Source organism: Rosa rugosa, chromosome 6, assembly GCF_958449725.1.
Source record: "Rosa rugosa chromosome 6, drRosRugo1.1, whole genome shotgun sequence".
Lineage (NCBI taxonomy): Eukaryota > Viridiplantae > Streptophyta > Magnoliopsida > Rosales > Rosaceae > Rosa > Rosa rugosa.
In genome coordinates, this window is record NC_084825.1 from 45,736,636 (window position 1) to 45,757,854 (window position 21,219).

General features: G+C 39.2%; 3 protein-coding genes and 2 pseudogenes across 8 annotated transcripts; all 5 read left to right on the forward strand.

Annotated features, from left to right (window-relative positions):
* The first annotated feature begins 1,420 nt into the window (after positions 1 to 1,420).
* On the forward strand, positions 1,421 to 5,672 carry LOC133714720 (receptor-like cytoplasmic kinase 176). 4 transcript variants are annotated; one of them, XM_062140941.1, is made up of 7 exons: positions 1,429 to 1,998; positions 2,546 to 2,615; positions 3,249 to 3,532; positions 3,823 to 3,958; positions 4,077 to 4,219; positions 4,323 to 4,446; positions 5,027 to 5,672. In XM_062140941.1, exons 3-7 carry the CDS (start codon positions 3,317 to 3,319, stop codon positions 5,491 to 5,493), a joined length of 1,086 nt encoding a protein of 361 aa, XP_061996925.1. In that variant the 5' UTR covers positions 1,429 to 1,998; positions 2,546 to 2,615; positions 3,249 to 3,316; the 3' UTR covers positions 5,494 to 5,672. The 4 variants fall into 4 exon arrangements, with proteins under 4 accessions (XP_061996923.1, XP_061996922.1, XP_061996925.1 ...); XM_062140940.1 differs by lacking the exon at positions 2,546 to 2,615 and adding an exon at positions 2,888 to 3,003 and having other exon boundaries at positions 3,248 to 3,532; XM_062140939.1 differs by lacking the exon at positions 2,546 to 2,615 and having other exon boundaries at positions 1,421 to 1,998; positions 3,282 to 3,532.
* A 414-nt stretch (positions 5,673 to 6,086) lies between these two features.
* On the forward strand, positions 6,087 to 7,389 carry LOC133714721 (uncharacterized). 2 transcript variants are annotated; one of them, XM_062140942.1, is made up of 3 exons: positions 6,087 to 6,280; positions 6,652 to 6,925; positions 7,247 to 7,389. In XM_062140942.1, exons 2-3 carry the CDS (start codon positions 6,677 to 6,679, stop codon positions 7,340 to 7,342), a joined length of 345 nt encoding a protein of 114 aa, XP_061996926.1. In that variant the 5' UTR covers positions 6,087 to 6,280; positions 6,652 to 6,676; the 3' UTR covers positions 7,343 to 7,389. The 2 variants fall into 2 exon arrangements, with proteins under 2 accessions (XP_061996926.1, XP_061996927.1); XM_062140943.1 differs by lacking the exon at positions 6,087 to 6,280 and adding an exon at positions 6,302 to 6,558.
* Positions 7,390 to 7,492: 103 nt separating this feature from the next.
* Positions 7,493 to 10,229, forward strand: LOC133717347 (receptor-like cytoplasmic kinase 176; annotated as a pseudogene).
* A 1,610-nt stretch (positions 10,230 to 11,839) lies between these two features.
* Positions 11,840 to 15,864, forward strand: LOC133718019 (receptor-like cytoplasmic kinase 176). Of its 2 annotated transcripts, none has more exons than XM_062144805.1 (9): positions 11,840 to 12,000; positions 12,156 to 12,235; positions 12,445 to 12,692; positions 12,952 to 13,003; positions 13,601 to 13,839; positions 14,095 to 14,230; positions 14,360 to 14,499; positions 14,590 to 14,761; positions 15,255 to 15,864. In XM_062144805.1, the coding sequence occupies exons 3-9, from the start codon at positions 12,462 to 12,464 to the stop codon at positions 15,680 to 15,682; spliced, it is 1,398 nt and encodes a 465-aa protein (XP_062000789.1). In that variant the 5' UTR covers positions 11,840 to 12,000; positions 12,156 to 12,235; positions 12,445 to 12,461; the 3' UTR covers positions 15,683 to 15,864. The 2 variants fall into 2 exon arrangements, with proteins under 2 accessions (XP_062000789.1, XP_062000791.1); XM_062144807.1 differs by having other exon boundaries at positions 11,845 to 12,000; positions 12,941 to 13,003.
* A 304-nt stretch (positions 15,865 to 16,168) lies between these two features.
* On the forward strand, positions 16,169 to 21,182 carry LOC133718021 (extra-large guanine nucleotide-binding protein 1-like; annotated as a pseudogene).
* The last annotated feature ends 37 nt before the right edge of the window (positions 21,183 to 21,219 follow it).

Sequence of the window (21,219 nt, forward strand, 5' to 3'; positions counted from 1 at the left end):
GATGGTGTACGACGGCACTTTCTGATCTTATCATCTTCTGAAAAGTTCACTTGCTGTTAGTGCGCTCTCCACAGAAACCCAATCCAGGTTGCTCTGTGTTTCCGGTTTTCCCCAAACATGGTCTGATGGTGTACGACGGCACTTTCTGATCTTATCATCTTCTGAAAAGTTCACTTGCTGTTAGTGCGCTCTCCACAGAAACCCAATCCAGATTGCTCTGTGTTTCCCCCAAATGTCTTGAAACAGATTTCCGAGTTGACTACTGCCTCTATATGATGGTGGCTCTTTTTGACTCTTTTTTGAAAACTCTTCAAGATGGCCTATATTCGTTATCATGCATGCAAGAAACCACTAAGATCAACAAAAGTCCCAGATGAGGACGGTATGTCTTCGTTGACTTAATCGGAGAACGCCTTCTGTCACTATGAATGGTGGATGCTCGTGAGCCATATCTGATGAGTTGCCGTCATTTTCCATTTGATCTTAGTTTTATACCAATGACTATTCAGATTCCAGAACTTTGATTAAAAGCACAAGATTAATGGGAGTTCTTTAAACATTAGCCGAAAACTCAAAACAAAGGAATATAAGCTTGGCTTAATGGTCAAGGATTACCAAACATATGCCCAATAATAGAGACTCTTATGAATCTTATAATCACAATTATGTGACAATGTTTAATAGAGGCCCTAATGTTTAACATATCGTTTGCACCCTTTGGAAAGTCAAAACTAATATTGTTAGGCTGGAAGAAGCCCATTTTCTTGTGTGTTTTTTTTTCTTCCACGTAAAATTCGTCCTTTCACACTAAAATCCACAATAGACTGCGATCGGACATTTTTTAGTCATTGATTATAGTAAGATCCTCTTCATCTATTCAAAGCAATAGGCATGCCAGTGATGCCACAATAATGTACTTAAAAGTAAAAAGTATGCCGCAAATTAGGATTGAGAGCTTGAGTATGGAGACCAATTTCTTGAAGTGAGAAGAAATGACTATGTCTACTAAAATATCTGTCGGTTGTCGGTGATTTTTTTTTATCTAACCACCGATCATTGTGAGTTGTACAAAACATATGATTCGTCATCTCTATTTAAGACTAGTAGTTTGAATAATTACTAAAAAACAACATATTCACACCGCATTAATGAACTTTGTCATTTATCTGTCGAGCTTGGTACCACATTAGGGCAATTCACTAAAGTGATCTATACAAATCTGACTAGATTCTCTATTTCTATTTTTGATGTTACTTTCATGCTCGTGTTTGAGTTTTCACACCACCTTAACGCACTCTGTCTCTATCAGTATTAGAGCAGGCTGAGAACTAAGTACTAGTTCATCATGTGATCCATAAACACAGAGTTCACATTCTATGTTTCCGTAGCCAAGTTGTTGCAGCCATGCAAAGCTGTCACACGAACTATGGATAAGCTCCAACACTTTTGTTACTCTCTCTCTCTCTCTCTAAATTTCTCATCCACCTTCCACTGTGTGTTTCTTTCTCTCTCTAACCTTCACAACTTGCAGATAAAGAAACTTCAAATGGGAGGCCAAGTCAACCCCTCCGCTCATTTTGTCCCTTCGCGTAGGTCCCTAAATTTTTAATCAAAGAACTTTCCCAGAAGCCTATAACCCCACAAGCCTCCAAAAGTTCCACGTTCAAAAACCAAAGAGTCTCCTCCCACTTATCAATAATCAACGTTTGCGGGTTTTGATTGCGGGTTACGCTTGTTGGTGACCACCAGGTGGTTGTAGAAACGCCCGAGCTTTCACACTGGGAAGAGGAAGAGGAAGAGGAGGAGAGAGGAGTTGGGACATCATCTTTGATTCACGGGCTTTTCGCTTTTTGCTGTTCCCAACTTGTTTACACTAGTTGGGTTTCTCTCATTTCTTCTTCTTTTATTTTGGGTCTTGACAGAAACAGAGCTTGAGGTTTGCTGTCATGGGTTCCTGCTTTAGTTCCAGGATCAAAGCTGATAGCCCACTTCATAATGGTATGTGTTTTTGATTCATGAACTGGTTTCTGGTATACTGTGATGATAAAGTTTTTATTTTTTTTGACTGGGTGTGTTAAAGTTGGTTGGTTTTGATTGATGAAACATGCACTAGAGTCTGTAGCAGCTCTAGAAACTTCATTTGGCAACTGGGTTTTTGGTTTCAACATTTGCTTCTGAACATTGAAGTTTGATTTTTTGGTATGACTGTGCTAATGAAGTTTGGGGATGTTAGAGTTGGATAGCTTAAATTTAATGGATTGGGCAATAGGAACTTCGTTTGGCTATTGGGTTTTTGGTTTCAGTATCTGCTTCTGAACATTTAATTATGAGGATCATAAAGTTTTAATCTTTTGGTATGCTAATGAAGTTTGGGGGTGTTACAGTTGGTTAGCTTGGATTTGATGAATTGGGCTCTACAGTCTATAACAACTCTGAATTGGGTTTTTCGTTTTGTTTTAGTATCTGATTGTGAACATTGTTGTTCTGTTGGGTCCTGCTCCTTTTGTGTATATGATTGTTAATTGTTACTGCTTTGGTTGATCAGAAATTAGAGAGATGAAGAAAGAGAAAAGCTGGAATCTTAGTTCTAGTTAGTGGTCATATTCAAGTTCAAAGTGAGAAAAGAAACTGAGTTCAAAGATTCGATCTTTGTTCTGTTTTACCTTTGTCAAAAGGAAATGGGTTAGATTCCATATGTTTTGCTTTAGAGACGAATATCAAGAGAATAAACCTTTTTAAGGCACAATCTTTTTCTTGATTTCTGTCATTTTCTAAGATTCATTCAGTGATCGATGCTTGTATTTGAGATCAGTTAAAAATAAGATTGAGTGGGCAAGCTGGTTTTCATACACCCTTTAATATATTGTTATTTACTACTACTCTGGAGAGGGAGATTTGTATTATTCTCTGAAGTGCAATGGAGCTTGTATATTATCTCCTTAATTGGGGAATGGGAATAGCTTTCAAGTCCTATGCATCTATTGACTGAACCTCCAATGCCATGTTAAATTTAGATTACCATCGTAGTTGAGAGCTTAAGTTTCCAAGGAACGTGCCAACGCTGTATTATTACCAAACTAATTATTTGCTCTTCAAAGTCATCGAATATCTAAATTGAACTTTTAATATGGAGAATGGGTAACCAACATTAGCCTTATTACTGATTGCACTGTAATATTGTAGAGTTTTGTTTAGAGCCCTTACATATATCATGTACTCGAGGTTGATCTCTTATATTGCTTGTTTAGGGAATTCTAATAGCAAGGTGTCATCTGTCTCAGTGCCTTCAACTCCTCGAACAGAGGGTGAGATCTTGATGTCTTCCAACTTGAAGAACTTCTTTTTTAATGAACTGAAAACAGCCACAAGGAACTTTCGTCCTGACAGTATGGTGGGTGAAGGCGGTTTTGGTAGTGTTTTTAAGGGCTGGGTTGATGAGAATGCATTAACAGCTGCCAAGCCTGGTACTGGAATGGTTATTGCTGTGAAGAGGCTTAACCAAGAAGGTCTCCAGGGTCACAAGGAATGGTTGGTGAGTGTAACTCTCTCCTTCATTTGCTTGCGTTCGCTTCCCTGATATGTCATTCATTCCTTCTTGGTATCCCCAAAACTAGAATTTGCTCATACTAATGGACTAATGGAGTATGGCACTATCAAAAGTTTGAGAATGTATTAGACATTGGTTTTCAATTGATTGTAGATGAAGGGCAATGTATGACATAATCTTATTGTTTCTTGCTCCTAAATAGTTGTAACAAATAGATAATACATGTAATATTCCAGGAGTGATTCATTAACTTTGTGTTTCTTCTTGACCTACAGACAGAAATCAACTATCTTGGACAGCTCCGACACCCAAATCTTGTGAAGCTGATTGGTTATTGCCTGGAGGATGACCACCGGCTTCTGGTGTATGAATTCATGCCTCGTGGCAGCTTGGACAATCATCTATTTAGAAGTGAGTTATGAACTTCCTTCACTTTTTGGACCTTTACTCTTCTGTAAATACCATCAACATAAGGATCCAAATTTTCTCTATGAAATATAGATTTGGGACTAACCTGTTATTGGAACAGGGGCTTCTTACTTTCAACCACTTTCATGGTCCCTTCGTATGAAGATTGCCCTTGGTGCTGCTAAGGGTCTAGCATTTCTTCACAGTGATGAGGCAAAAGTGATCTATCGGGACTTTAAAACTTCTAATATCCTGTTGGATTCAGTAAGTGAAATGTGTAATTTTTGAACTTTATGATTCTAGAAGACTTCTAATAGACTTGCTCACAATCAATTTTTTTTTTTTTTTTTTTTTGGGAAAATAACAGGCCTACAATGCCAAACTCTCTGACTTTGGTGTAGCCAAGGATGGACCAGCAGGTGATAGAAGCCACGTCTCAACAAGGGTCATGGGGACATATGGGTATGCGGCTCCTGAGTATATGGCCACAGGTACTTTAATTTACAGAAAGGGGCTATTTATGAATCCACATATTCTGTTTCTTGCAGAAGATTTTGCACACGTCATAAACTACGTATATCATTCTTCCATTCAGTAGTCCAATTTGACCAGCTGATACCATGACCAAAGTATATAGTGTCCCAACCAAAGCCAGGCCTATTTCATTTTGGGAAAGGGTAATTAGTGACATGGGCAGTGAAAACCTCCGTTCTTATGTGTGTGTGTGTTTTTTTTTTTTTTTTTTTTTTTACACAGACAGGGTTGATTTCTCATTTTCTTCACTTCTACTCAAATATCTAATGTAGCATCTGAAATCAGCTTCTATATGATTCACTTCTGGAAGATTTTCCTTCTCCATTCCCCAATATTCTGACCAGCTTCTGGTATTGATACCTAGTTCACTCTTTTGTCAGAAATCTTTAGAATCAACTCTTTATCTTCGCACTGAACCATTGTAGTTTCCAATTGTTTGCTCAACCAAGTAAACTGCTATGACTATTCTAACTAGAAAGTAAAGACAAACTATTATGCCTGCTTCTTTCTGATCCTTATTTCATTCTTTTTGTGAAGGTCATTTAACCGCCAAAAGTGATGTGTATAGTTTTGGGGTTGTTATGCTCGAAATGTTGTCTGGAAGACGAGCTGTGGACAAGAACCGGCCTACAGGGGAACACAGCTTAGTTGAGTGGGCCAAACCTTACCTTGCCAGCAAACGCAAAGTTCTCCAAGTTTTTGACGCTCGTATTGATGGCCAGTACTCTGTGGCTTCAGCTCTTAAAGCAGTTAACCTTGCAATTCGATGCTTATCAACAGAACCCAAGTTTAGGCCAATCATGAATGATGTGGTAAAAGCATTAGAGCAGCTTCAGGAACCTGAAGACATGGAGGGTCCGGGACCCTCCCAAAATGAACCTCGCCAAAATCTTCATGCCAGTTCAAGCAATGGTCCCCAAAATCGAAGGAGAAGTATGAACGGAACCAGCGATGCAAGAAATGCTTCTCTTCACAGGCCATCTGCCGCACGCGGAAATACATAAGAGATCGTTGCATGCTGTATTATTACTTTCATTGATTCAAAACAAAATGGTGATTCATGCCATAAAGGAGGGGAGAGAGGGAGAGAGGAAGGAGAACAAGGAGGGCATATATATATTGAACACTGTAATCTTGTAATGACTGTGTACTATGATAATCGATTATTGTACAGGTTTTGTTCTGTGAATGTCTTAATCATTACTGTTCTCTAAAGCATTTTAGGAGTATATGTTTCAAGTAACATGATGAGGTTAAGTCCTCAGGAATTATCGACCCGGTAGCATTTTGCAACATCAAATAAAAGGTTCTGCTTAGCTGCTACACAAGGCTTGTTTCGCTGTTCAGGTTTTGCAGTTTCAAGTCATTTGGCTGTTCCACCATAGATACCATCTGTTTCTCTTGTACTTCTTCTGTATTTGCCATGTAATTCTACATATGTAGAAGTGTTTTTGGAGTACAGAATTGCTCTTCTACTCGATGATACAAAAAAGTCGCATTTATTCTTTGGTTGTGATTGCTGTATTAAAAGGAAAAAAGTAGAAATGGAAGCGGATCAGTTTGATTGTGAACTTGTGATTATATTGGCTCAGCTTTGATTTTGGCATTTATTATTTTAGTTGGTTGTGAACTTGTGATTATAGTATTATTATTAAAACCAGGGTGACCGAGGAAAGTCAAAATGTGCTAGAGCCTTGATGACTTGATCGACCTCTTACCCTCTTTCTCCTCTGCTTTCCCAGATCTCTGTGTTTCTGGCCTTCTCGTTTATAAACTCCATAATCATCGTTTGTGAGTTTTCTATTCATTCATCAGCCTTTTACTCCATTTACTTGTTGATGTATGTATCATCACGTTTCTATAAACTCTTGCATGTATACAACTTTTGAAAGAAACTGGGCTCTGTTCATTTCGTTCCAACCTGATTTGATATTTGATTTCAAAGATCACTTGTCATGAATTTGTAATGGCTCCGTAGTCGGTAATTTTCTTGTTCAGGTCAATATGCTCGGTAATTTTACAGCTTATATTTTTGTGATTGGATCGATTACATGGTTTTGAAGGAGATGGTTCGTCAGCTTAATAGTTTTTTTTTATATTTTTGGTGTGAAAAGTTTAGTAGCTTTTACTACAAGCTTCTGATACTGCTATTCCTGTACTAGTTTGTCTGTTCGTGGGACTAAGACGATGAGTGGTGGGCTTCGGACAAGCGTGAAGGGGTACATTATTGCACAACGGGTCACTGGGGCACTGGAAATAAACACAGTGCACGAGAATGAGAATGAGACGAGCATAAATGTAACTAGCAATTCCACAGCTGCTGACTCTGTGGATCATCCACCTCCGCTTTCAGTTCCAGAGACTTCAGCTTCATACGGGCTCAATATCTGTGATGGGAACATTCCTTGCTTTTCAATGTTGAGCTCTGCTGCAGAGGTACACAAGTCATACCCAGACATTAATTTTTCATTATACATGTATGTTAATATGTTATGTATATGAGAGATAAGCCAAACCCAAATCAGATTGCAACTCAGCTAATGAATCTACTTAAGAGTCATCTTGATTAGAAGTGGGGAATGTTGGTTAATGGAACATGTGCAATCGTTTTGTTTGTTGAAGGTAGGTCTCGTTTATGAGACTAATTAGAACTGCTAGGCTGAGAGAAGTATTGTTCTGCAATTCTTCCTGAGCTCTCATCTGTGTATTGTAAATTTTAGTCTTCTCCCCACTTATAATTTGTAACTGTAACTGCAGTGTATGGCTTCTTATGGGACTACAACCGGTGCTGAGTGTCCTCCTCACGCTGGTATGTCTACAATTCATCCACTATTCCACTGTTTACTGGTTTAGTATCTTCTACGTAAATTAAAGTGGGCATCTTTGTCCTTTGAAATGTATAAGGACCTTGTTTGGCCTTCCTAAACCATAGCCTTGATCTTTTGTATATGAATGTCACTTTTAATATATTTTTTCATGGAAAAGCTGCTTTTCATTTCACCTGTTAACTATCTGCTTGAATGATCTGTGTTACTGTATTGGTTAGTGTAATATGAAATTTTCATCCGTGATAGTCAAATCAATGTCAAAATTAAAGTTTTTACTGTACGTACTATCAATAGCAGGAAACCAAAATAGTCACTGTACTGAGGGCTATATTATATTAGTTAAAACTCCTTTTGTTATATGAATGAAGGTGAAATTCTAGTTCTTTTAACAACTTCTACGACAATTATGTAACTTGTCAAGGATTGAATTCTAAAATCAAGGTGTTATCAGTCTCAGTGCCTCCAACTCCTCAAACAGAGGGTGAAATCTTGCTGTTCCCCACCTTAAAGACCTTCTCCTTTAGTGAACTGAAAATATCTACCAGGAAATTTCGTTTTGATAATATGTTGGGAGAAGGTGGTTTTGGACTTTTGGTTGTGTCTTCAAGGGTTGGGTTGATGGGAATTCACTAACAGCTGCCAAGCCTGGTACTGGCATGGTCATTGCTGTGAAGAGGCTTAACCGACAAAGTCTTCAGGGTCACAAGGAATGGTTGGTGAGTATTACTTCTATGCGTCATTTGCTTGCATGCACTTTCACAATGTCATAAAAATTACTTGTTGATTTGTTTTTGGCACCCCAAACATAGGCGCATAGCCGCCTTTGCTCATATTAAATTATTAATTATGGCATAATCAAACTATTGAGTATCTAATACACTTTGATTATATTTGCTTAAACTATTGAGCGTTTAAAAAGGCCATTGCACAAAATGGTTCTAAATAAGAGTGTGCTGCCTTAAGTTACTTGGAAAACAGGTCATTAAAGACGAGGGAAAAGACATTAAATGAATAATGTTGTTCCTTTATAGCTGTTATACATAAAATGAAGTTGCTCCTTAGTAGCTGTTAAAGAAAAATTGTTCTTGCTCCTTAATTAATAGCTGTTACAAATAACATTTTAAGAAACTTATTAACTTTGTGGTGCCTCTTGAACTACAGACAGAAATTAACTACCTTGGATGGCTGCGTCACCCGGATCTTGTGAAATTGATTGGTTATTGCACTGAGGATGATGACCGCCTTTTGGTGTACGAATTTATGCCTTGTGGAAGCTTGAATAATCATCTATTTAGAAGTGAGTTATGAACTTTCTTCACTACTCTTTAGTCCATCTGATCTTTAATTTAAAAGAAAGCAATGCCGGACTTCATTATTGTTGGAACAGGGGGTTCTTACTCTCAATCACTGTCATGGACGCTGCGTATGAAGATTGCCTTTGGTGCTGCTAAGGTGCTAGCATTTCTTCACAGTGGTGAGGTAAAAGTGATCCATCGGAACATAAAATGTTCTAATTACATCCTGCTGGATTCAGTAAGTAAAACATTTTACTGTTGATTCTTATGGCTTCTAGGAAACTTCTGGTAGACTTGCTCACACCATATTTTCATTGGAAAATAACAGACCTACAATGCGAAACTCTGTAGTTTTGGTCTGGCCAAGGATGGGCCAGAAGGTGATAGAAGTCATATCTCAACAAGGGTCGTGGGGACATTCTGGATATGCAGCTCCTGAATATGTAGCTACAGGTATCTTTAGTTGAATGGTTTATGTTCACGTACCTAAGCAAGCTACCTTGAGAAAGATAGAAAAACTGTTTACGTTTTTAATGCCCACAATCTATTTCTAGCATTAGATTTTTTGCTTTCATCGATCATAAACATAATGAGTCCAGTTTGACCACGTAATACAATAACTCAAATAGACAGTATGAATGTCATGGACTATGACATTCTCCATTCTCATTCTTCAGTACAGATATGTGCATATTTCCCGTTTGATTCACTATTACTCACTAGCTAGGTAGTATAACATCTCAAATCTGCTATTAGATTTCCCTTATGTGTTTATCTCCTGATGAGTGACCATGTTTTGGTATTTATAGTCCTTTTCGTTTGTTCCATGTAATACATACAACTTTGAGTCTTTTGAATCAACTTCCCTACTATTTGGTTGAAGAACAAATTATCACGTGTGCTCCCTTGTAATCATTATTTCGTTCCTTCTGCTTATGTTGAAGGTCATTTGACTGCCAAATGTGATGTATATGCGTTTGGAGTTGTTATGCTTGAAACTTTGTCTGGAAAACGAGCTCTGGACAGGAACTCGCCAACTGGGAAATCCAATTTAATTGGTTGAGTGGAGTCAATGGACCAATTCTGACATTGTCAGCAAACACAAAATTCTCCAAATTATCGATGCTCGTGTTGAAGGACAGTACTCTGTTGCTAGAGCTCTTAAAGCAGCTGACCTTGCATTTCGCTGCCTATCAACAGATCCCAAGCTTAGGCCAATTAAACATGAATGATGTGGTAAAAGTTTTGGAGGAGCTTCAGGAATCTGGTGACATGTCTCATAACGAACCTCGCCACAATCCTCATGCCAGTTCAAGTAATTAATGGTCCCAAATATTGCAAGAGAAGTGCAAATGGAACCAACAATGCAACAACTGCTTCACATTCAAGGCCATCTGCTTCGCGTGGCAATACTTAAGATAACCATATGCATTCTGTATCATCGTTTTCATTAATTGAACGGGAATCCGGGATGTAGGATAGGATATTTTCATTAGAATAAAGTTTCAAAACTACATTAAGAAAACCAATTCCCTGTTAAGTCTACTGGTACTGTTGTTTGCACCACCAAATTTAACATGTACCGAAATTATTGCAACAATTTAGTGGGTAGTCACTGCATTGTGTCACGAGCCGCACCTGAGAGTAGTGCTATCGTGACACTTTGTGAAGGAAATGCCGAGAGGGGCGAGCCTTGGAGCCCAAGGGCGAGCTTGAAGCTAAATGAAGGGCGAGTGACATTGTCGTAATTAAGTAGAACTTCTGGTTCGAGGTACTTCGGCTTGGAATTTGGGAAAACTCAAAACACGAGAAATGTCCGGGACGTCGAAACGAGTTCAACGCACTTCACGGCATGTCATTTGGATTTTCTATGAATTAGTTATGGCATATTAGTCTCATCGGCTATTTTGATGTTTCCTCCCACCTTGGTCATTTAAGCAAAATATGCTCTATAGGGGGAGACATGGTGTCAAGCTCTCCACCACCCCCGGTGCTGGCCTTCATGGGGCACTAAGTGAGCTTCTCCCGGGCACCCGTGGGGGCTGGGCATGTGTCGTCAGAAAGGGGCGGCATATATTTCCACGAGTCAGGATGTCTCGTGGACAGTATTGGCAGAAAGGCCGATATTGCGGGTCGGCACCGAGGACGAGATTCGTAAGAGGGCGGTCCTTATGCCATCAGCGTTAGACAAACATGTGGGCTTATGGAAGATATGTCGGGACCCCGTGGTGCTCATTGGCCACGGAGCAAGCGACGTGGGCATTTGTTAGGGTTCGACCTTGCCCAAAGCAAAGTGATGCTAGCAAGCACGGGAGGGGCGACCCCGTGCTAGATCGAAGGAAGCTTAAGTGGGGCATCAAGGATGAGTTGCTCACTTGAGCGGCATGCTAACAAGCAAGACGGCATGCCCGCTTGAGGATTGGCCTACGGGCTAGAGTATGCCTTGGAGCCATGACAGTCATCAAGAAGAAACCATGATAGCCTCATTAGATAGAAAAGGCCACAAGGCCAAGATGGCTTGTCAGGTTGGCGCTCAAGGCTTGAGTATGCGGGCATGTGTTGCCCATGAGCCGAGTGGGTTGCAGAAGTGATGCTCACGAGGCGAAGTAGGCGGGCATGTGTTGCCCATAAGCCGAGTGAGTTGCAGAAGTGATGCTCACGAGGCGAAGTAGGCGGGCATGTGTTGCCCATAAGCCGAGTGAGTTGCATAAGTGATGCCCACGAGGAGAAGTATGCGGGCATGTGTTGCCCTTGAACTGAGTGGGTGGTGCAAGGGATGCCCACGAAACCACTAAGGAAGGACCCAATGAGGGAATGTGAATGCCAACTGGGTCTCGGTACACAGTCACGCTACTTGCTATCGACGTGTGGGATGCATGCGGGTCAGCAATGAGCTGACACAACCCGGAATGACATGAAAGCCTATCGGTTGGGCGAGTGTCTTGGAAGACAACTATGACACAAGGAAGCGATCGGTTAGTTACAAGATGTGAGACTCATCTGTGAGTAGCTTTCGTTGGTAAACCCCAACAAGTAAGGGGACGATGTTGAAAAGGGTCAAGTTGACAAGAGAAGCACACCGAAAAAAAAAAAATGGAGTATTAAGGAAGAAAGGAAGTTAGGCTGGCCTCGATTCAGATGAACCTTGGCACCTCACGGGCTAATTCCGCTGCATGTAAAGTCGGCCCGTGACACATTGCATCCCCATTTTCAAAATCCAATCATTGGTGGAAGTCACCGACAGGAGAAATAAAAGAGAAAAGTGCAAACAACAAACTGCTAGTGTAAACACACGAGTAGAAAACGTGTTAATTATTGGTCAACATGATGTTACGAACTCTTTCTCCTCCTCAGCTTTCCAAGAGGTCTCTCTGTCTCTGGTTAACTCGTAAGCTTCTTAATCATCGTTTATGAATCATCACTCATCAGCCCTTTTAACTCTGTGCTGCAAATTACAGTTATGCATATTGCAATTCATTTAGAGCTATCACTTAACTTGCTTCACTTCTTAATTGACAAATTTCACTGTTCCTCGATTTCCAGCTTCACTTGAAGAACTGAATCAGCTTCAGTACTCAGGAAGTTGATCAGAGTCGTCGGTAGTGATCAGAAGCCACAACTTGGTAAGTTTCTAGAAAACTTTTGGTGCAAATTTAGATGGAACACAGAAAATTTGATGGGCTTTTTATGACTGAATTGAACGCATGTGTTCTTGGTTTTGATCAAAATAAATCTTCAGGGTTTTCTCTGAATTTTCTAGTACTGCTAGCTATTAACTACTTGGGTAATTAAGTTTTAAAAGTGATAATTGTGTTACATGCATGAATTGGAGAGTTTTCCATAGAAGATATGGGTGGGGGAATTCGCACAAGCGTGAAGGGGTACCTCCTTTCGCAGCGGATCACTATGGCTTCGGATACAGTGCATGAAAATGAGAGCACCAATAGAAATTTCACTGCGCCCCAAGCTGCTGATTCAGAACAAGAGACGAGCACGGACTCGGATTCATCTCACTCATATTGGCTCAGTAGGTTTAGTGGTAGCATTCCTTGCTTGCCAATATTGAGCTTTGCTTCAAAGGTACATTAATCAAAGTCACACATTGGTTTATTTATTGCATGAGTTGTCAGCAATGCATATATGGTGTATACTACTAGTATAAGTGAATCAGTACATATATGATTCGCTATTAGTAACAGATGAATTAGTAAGTTTCTGCAATTCTTCTTTTAAGTGCTTTCCAGTGTGTGTGTGTGTCACTTCTGTTCATGTTTCTTGCTGAACTCATTAGCTAGTATTAATCTTCTCCCCCATTTATATTGTTTAAGTGGAATTGCAGAGCAGGGTTTCAAAGGGAACTAGAATCAGAGCTGAGAGTCTGCCTCACAGAGGTATATTTGCGATTCATCCACTATTTTATGTTTATTATATTAAAGTTCGTAGATGAAAAGGTGGTTTCCTTGTCCTTTCCTGTATGAGTGGAAATCAAAAGGGCGGACTGAATTGTAGATACCAGACGCCATGAATAATCATCAAATTAAAGATCTTTACGGGAAATTTGGTTTTATTACACCCTTTAATTGTTAATTTTCACTACACCAAAAGATAGATCAACAATTGCTAGTATGGTTTCTACGGTAGACAACAAAACAAGAAGGGAAGTAAAATTTGAAATCCAATGATCTACTTCACACAACTCTGAAAACAAAAACTACTGGCTCAAATATTCTTAACATTCTAAATACCTGGATTAATTAGTTCAATATTGTTTATCAATGAAAGTCATAAGATCTGAAGGTTTATTTCTGTCTATGAATAGCAGGAAATCAAAATTGTTACTATACTTTGATATTACATACTTTTATTAATTTAAAACTCCTTCTGTTATATAATTGAAGGTTCAGGGTGTAAGTTGCTAATTGCATTATACAATTTACGTTAGATGTATTGAAATGAAATTCTAATATCAAAGGTGTCGTCTGTCTCAGTGCCTTCAACTCTTCGGACAGAGGTTAAGATCTTGCTAAAGAGCTTCTTTTTTAATGAACTGAAAACCGCCACCAGGAACTTTCGGCCTGAGAATGTGGTGGGTGACGGTGGTTTTGGTACTGTCTTTAAGGGGTGGATTGATCAGAATTCATTAGTAGCTGCCAACCCTGGTACAGGAATGGCTGTTGCTATAAAGAGGCTTAACCAAGAAGGTTTACAGGGTCGGGAGGAAGGGTTTGTGAGTCCTTACATGCACTCTCCTGATATATGGTTGTTTCCTTTGTTTTTTTTTTTTTTGTTACCTGAAATTGCTCATGTTAGTCAAGTATGGTAGATCAAACATTTGAGGACCAGGTACACATTGATATTAAATTGAGTGTAGTTGAATGCCAAATCTTAATGCATTTTGCTCATAGTTCTTACAGATAAGTGATGATGATACATGCAATATTTTGACAGAAATTTATTGACTTTATACTGCCGCTTGAATCAGACAGAAATTTACTACCTTGGACAGCTGCGTCACCCAAATCTTGTGAAGTTGATAGGCTATTGTTCAGAGGATAACGAACTGCTACTGGTGTATGAATTTATGCCCCGTGGCAGTTTGGAGAATCATATATATAGAAGTGAGTTATGATATTCCGGCACCCTTTAGTCACTTGATTTTCTAAAGAAGCCGATAGCATCATATATAAGGTGATCAGACATTTCTATTTTTATTCTTCATATGGTTGGACTTGAATGTTGTGGAACAGGGAGTTCTCACTTTCAACCACTTTCGTGGACTGTTCGTATGAAGATTGCCCTTGGTGCTGCGAAGGCTCTAGCATTTCTTCACAATGAAGCAAAAGTTATACATCGTGACTTTAAAACAGCTAATATCCTGTTGGATTCAGTAAGTGAAACATTTTAGTGTTGAATCTTATGGCTTGTAGAAGACTTCGGGTAGACTTGCTTACTTCATATTTTTCATTGAAAATAACAGACCTACAATGTCAAGCTCTCTGATTTTGGTTTGGCCGTGGATGGGCGATCAATTGACAGACGAGGTGCCAAAACAAGGGGCATCGGCACATATGGATATGCAGCTCCCGAGTATATAGAAACAAGGGTCCTGGGCACATATGGATATGCAGCTCCTGAGTATGTAGCTACAGGTATCTTAGTTTATAAAAATATTTTTATTCAAATACAGAAGCAATATACCCTGGAAAAAGGTACAAAATTATATCATTCTTCAATTTAGTCCAATTTGTCACCCCAAATGTTTTTTGTCTCTGAGCCAGAGGCAGGCTTCCATCATTCATAACATTTGTAGAAAAAATGTTATGGGTACCATATATGACGTTCTCCATTCTTAATAGTCCCCTGAATCCTTGATGAATGACCAGCTTCTGCTATTTTCAATTCTTTGTTCTAGTTCTGGTGATTTAGAGTATGTACAGATTCCAAACTTATATGCAAAGTATGCCCTCTTTCAATCTTTTAAATCAACTCCCTATTCTCGCTAAAAACCTTTAAGTTTTCCAACTATTTGCTTAACCCGGCCTATAAACTGCAACTGACCTTGTTTACCAGAAAGTAAAAATGATTCAACTATTATGTCAGCTCTTTTCTGATCACTCTTTCATCCCTTTGTTTATGTTGAAGGTCGTCTAAACACCAAATGTGATGTGTATGGTTTTGGAGTTGTTATGCTCGAATTGGTGTCTGGAAAACGAGTTGTTGACACGAACCGGCCACCCGGGGAACAGAACTTAGTTGAATGGGCCAAACCTTACCTTGTCAGCAAACACAGAATCCTCCAAATTTTTGATTCTCGTATTAAAGGCCAGTTCTCTGTGGCCAGAGCTCTTAAAGCAGTTGACCTTGCATTTCTTTGCCTATCAACAGATCCCAAGCTTAGGCCAAACATGAATAATGTGGTAAAAACATTGGAGAAGCTTCAGGCATCCAGTGACATGGACGGCTTGGGGATCTCTCAAAATCAACGTCGCCAAAATCCAATGTCAGTTCAATCAATGGTCCCAAATAGTGCAGGAGAAGTATCAATGGAACCAGCAATTCAACACCCTTGATCGAGTTTTTCATTGATTCAAAGGAAGTAGTTGGGATTCAGGCCAGGGAAGAAAACAAAAGGAAGGAGAACATGAATGGCACATATAATTATATATTGAAATTCATATGTTGTAATGAGTATGTACAGCGACAGTTTATTGTAGAGATTTTAGTTTCGTGAACGTCTGCATGGTTACTTGTCCCTGAAGCATTTCTCTTTCTGGGCCTGGAATATGAGGAACATAAGGTTCGGGTTCGATTTCGATCATCACACCACTTTGTAACATCATGCTGTGTGGTCTTGCAGCTTAAGCTGACCATTACTCGGGAGTTGAAGAGCTGATGTAGATTTTTGATTGGCAAATTAGCCTAATATTAATATTAAGCAATGCAGAGAAGAACTGATGTAGTCTGTATTGATTTGTAGTCAGAAAGCCACCAATAGGGCAGAATCGGAAGTTCAAATGAATTGATTTCTAAATGCAAGTAATTTATGAGATAATTACGCGTAGAAAACGTGTTGATTGGTCAACATTGTGTTACATAGTGCGTCCAAGTCTTGGTCTTGCCTCTCTTAACTCTCTCCTCCGCTCTCACAGAGAGACACTCTCTTCCTCGCTCTCTCTCTCACTCTGCTTAACTCGTAAGCTTCTATGAGTTTTCCCCCCCCCCCTTAATTCATCAACCCTGTTTAGCTTGTTCCTAAATTGTATGAATAGCACGTGATTTGAGATCGATGCATAATGCATTGCAAATTCTTTTCCAGTTATGACTTAATGAACTTAACTTTTCAATTGTCGCATTTTGCTCTTTTCTTCATTCCAGCCTCTTTGAAGAACTGATCAATCAGCTAGTGACCTAGTGGCTATTGATCAGAATCAGCAATTGGGTAAGTTTCTTTTCTGAAACAAATTTAAAGGGCTCATTTTTATGGTTGAATGGAATGCATGTATATATTCTTGGGTTTGATCAAGATGACTTTTTAAGCTTCATTTTGTTTCTGTTGTTGAAGATATAATTTGTTTCATAGCTATTGAGACAACTATGACTAGTGGTGGGATTCGAACAAGCGTGAAGGCCTACATTAATGAGCAGCGACTCGCTTCTTTGGCTGTGAATCATGAGAACAATGAGGGCATCAATACCCATTTGGCTCCACTTGCAGAGGCTACCATGGCAGCAGCTTCAAGTAATTCATATGGGCTCTGTGATGGTAACATGCCTTGCTTGCCAATCTTGAGCTCTGCTACAAAGGTACACAAAGCAAAGCCAAACATTTGATTACTGTGCGATATCTGTGCATGTTAAATGTCATATATACCAGCTATAGTTTATTACTGAATAAGTGTTCAATAGTCTTGTGAAGCAAATCAGCTGTCCCCGGCAGCGGATACTGTTAGTGTGAATGGACAACCTCTTACTCCTGAGGAGCTTCGCACGTTACAAAGCTGCCCAAACCCTCCAAAGAAGCTAAAACCAGGAAACTATTGGTATGACAAGATTTGTGGACTTTGGGGGAAGGTGAATATGTTTTCCTTTAGGGTTTTCTTGTTGTCTGCAACATTTGTTACTTCGATTTATATTACGCTTTGAAAAATCCTGCTGCTGTTGAATTTAACAGGAAGGACAGAAGCCTTCAGAGGTAATCTCTCCCCACCTTTGTGTTGGGGGTCGCATGAAGGAAAAATGCTAGCAACGGAAGCACACGGGTTTTCATTAATGGTCGGGAAATCACCAAAGTAGAGCTCCGGATGTTGCAGGTTAAACTTAATTTCAAGACATAAACTCCTTGTCGTTGGTTACAAGTGTTCAATGCGCAAAGTTACTTGAGTGTTTTTGTTGAACATTGCAGCTGGTAGGAGTTGAATGTGCTGGTAACCCACACTTCTGGGTGACTGAAGATGGGTCATACCAAGAGGAGGGCATGAACAATGTTAAAGGATCCATATGGCGCATGGTTTGGTTCCTGAGAGTTCATTCGTTTATTATTTAGTGTAGCGTTTGTCGTCTTAAATTTTCATGTATATGAAACTATGTTTACTTCTTTCAGGCTGGAACAAAGCTTGTCTGTGCTGTCTTGTCACTGCCAGTCCCTTCTAGATCTTCAAATCCTATCATTCCCGAAATCATTGAGCAGAGAACACTTCAGAAGATACTTTTAGTTGGATGTAACGGATCTGGAGCAAGTACTATATTTAAACAGGTGAATGCTTTTATCACGAATTATGAGTGCAATCTTTATTTTGATTCGTATTCTGTTTTTAACATATCTCGACGTTAACCCATGTGTCACACATGTATATGGGAATGGAGGGCCTCAATTCATAACAATCCTTTTAGTATATGTAGATGCTATAATAACAAGAATATCTTGAGTTTCTTCCTAATTTGTGGTTTAGACTTCAAATCTCGCTTTATATATAATAATGTTTGCTTCTTGAATCTTGAAGTTCTGCTGAAGTGTTGTCTAGCTTAAGGCTTTTGCCTTAATTTTTTTATGTACTTGTTACTTTAAAGCATACTTATTGAAAATTGTATTTTGATTTTATTGGGACTTTGACTTAGAGTTGTTGCAGGTATTTGACAAGCAAAGATACCCAGAAAGGATAGACAATGAGTCTTTGCTTCTTAATTAGCCAAAATTGTACTGACTTTTCTGTTCTGAAGTCTTATCTGGTCTTTCAGAATACAGCTGTGTTTCTGTGCCCAGTTTTATTTAACCCTGAAGTACCATACATATCAAACTATAAATCTTTGTTCCAGGCCAAGATTCTATATGAAGCTATCCCTTTTTCGGTGGATGAACGCGTAAGTATTAAGTCTACAATACAAACAAACGTGTATAAGTATGTTGGTATACTTCTTGAGGTTCGGGAACGTTTTGAAGAGGAATGTTTGGCTGAGATGAGGAGGCAATGCTCTAGTCAACCAGTTGCCAGTGGTACAGTGTATTTCTTGTTAAACTTTCCTTTGTCTTCTTTGACTTGATACATGTCTACACAGAGTTTATTGTGACAGAAGCCTATCCTCGTATTGGATTAGTTATTCTTAGCTTAAAAGGCAGCAAATGTAGCTATCATTCAGCTCTATAATGTTATAGGAATCTTATAATATGTTGTATACATATTGTCACGATTTATGAATCTTTTTTTGTTTACAAGAGAATGCACAAAGTATATGTTGAACCTGCAGATCCATGAACAAAATGGGAAACTGAGATACAGCACTGGAACTACATACCATTAAGGCAATAATGACGATACCTATATGTCAAAAAAAGTTACATGAATTACAGATTGGTGATATTTGTAAATTTCACCAGAAGGACTTGAGTTTAATCTCTGCATTAGTTAGTTAACCATGCATTGCTATACTTATCTTAGTCAAGTCTTAGTGATGTGTCATACTTGCACAAACATGCTGATAAAAACATTAGAGTTGCATTCAATATGGCCTTTTTGACATTGATATATTGCTTATTTAATGTGTTTTCTGGTAAAGAAACAGGAGACAGCAACAAAACGCCCTACTCCATTGGCCCGAAGCTGAAAGCATTCTCTGATTGGCTTCTTAAGACTGTGGTGTCAGGCTATGTAGAGGCCATCTTCCCAGCTGCTACGCGTGAATTTGCACCATTTGTGGAGGAATTGTGGAATGATTCAGCCATTCAGGCCACATACAAGCGGTCAACTGAACTGGGAATGCTACCTAGTGTTGCTACTTATTTCATAAAGAGGGTAACATCATGCTCCGTACTCCTCTGTGTTTTCTGTTGCTTAATCCACAGATCCAGATTGCATTTTTGGATTGCACTTTATTGTTGAAATTTCTAAAATCATTCTTTTTCCCATTTCAGGCTGTTCACATATTAAGAGTAAACTGCAATTTCGGATGCAATTTCGCTGTTCACACATCTATCGTGAGGGAAACCAAGCTGCAGATGCTCTTGCTAACATGGGTCTTTCTTCTACGGGTTTAACCTGGTGGGACATAGCCCCAGATCTTATTCGTTCTCATTGTCGGAAAGACTCCTTGGGGTTGCCTAATTTTCGTGTTCGTTAGTTACGCTTTTTCTTGTACTTAGCATTTGTTTTCTCTTCCTTTGGTTTTCTTTGGAGGAGTTTTTGGCTTTAGGCTGTTTTCTTTGGAGGAGGTTTGGTTTTATGTCCCCTCCTCCCTTTGTTCCTTTCTTTTCTTTTAATCTTAATAATCTTCATTGAAAAAAAAAAAAAAAAAAAAAAAAAAAACATATTAAGAGTAAACTATGAGCCCACAGATGGAGACATCCTATATGCCGAAGATGATACTTCATCTACTGGGTTGGCTTGTGTGGACTTCTCATTGCCCCAGTCAGTAATGAGAGATGACTTTTATGGTCGTGATACTACTGATCGATCAGCATGACTCTTTGCTTAGGTCTGTTCCAGTGTTCATTGCACTCACATATCAAATGGATAATCTTGTTTTTAATAGAAAGTTATGTCAATAATTTGTTTAGGTGCTTGAAATACTGAAATTGTGAAAGTTGACAATGGTGTATTAACATTGAACAATTAGATTCGTATCCTTCTCCTACAGACTGACTGCTACATTTTACATGCATCCAATTCCACTTCTACTGGTCACTAGCTGAGACTAATTTTGCTTATTGCTTTGATGGTCTTCACTGTTTAATGACCTTTCTTTTGATCCGGTTGCTTCTTAGGTACCAACTTGTTAGAGTAAATGCAGGACTTGGAGAAAGCTGCGAACAGTTGGACATGTTTGGAGATGTTGGAATAGTCATCTTCTGTGTGTCCTTGAGTGACTATGATCAATTTTCTGCTGACCCGATGCGGATTCCATCGAAGATAAATCAGGCGGGGTATAAAAGTGGTGATGCTCCCCAAGGCCCTCCTTTCCTTACCATCTCGGCTGGATTCCTTTTACTGGTATTCTGGATTCTTGGATCAATTCTAATGTGGTTAATTAGTTTCTTTGTTATGTCGCCTCCACCGAATCAGGGGACTATCTCTATTAACTTTTGTCTTTAAGCATGTACTCATCTAGAATTATCATCAATAAAGATGCTCTATTTTAATGCAAAAAAAAAAAAAAAAAATCCATGAACAGTTTTCTTTCGGTGGTGGATACGTACAGCATTTGTGCCATGGAAGGGCTCTTCTGGGTGTTTTTGGTATTCTTAGTTTGAGGTTTTGGAGGCTCCGTCTCTTGGTTTCCTTGGATGGAGTAGGAGGACGTTGGTTCGGAATCTGAACCGGTTCTGTAATTTCTGGTGCGGACTCTTCTTTGGGTTGAAAAACCAAATTTTCATTACCTCCGGAATTAGATTCGATTGAGTGAGAGATAGCTGTGATACTTGATTGCTGAGATACTTGCAACCAAGCTCCCGATCCACACCGAAATTGAAGGTAAGTTGCAGGCGGCGATCAAGTTTTATCTCTGTATCTCAGCGTTCGACAACACGACTGATATGGTAGGTGAGAGGGATGGTGCCGAGCAGAAATGACATCTTCACCCCTCGTTAAGAGGCAGTAAAGGTTTTTTTACTGGCCTG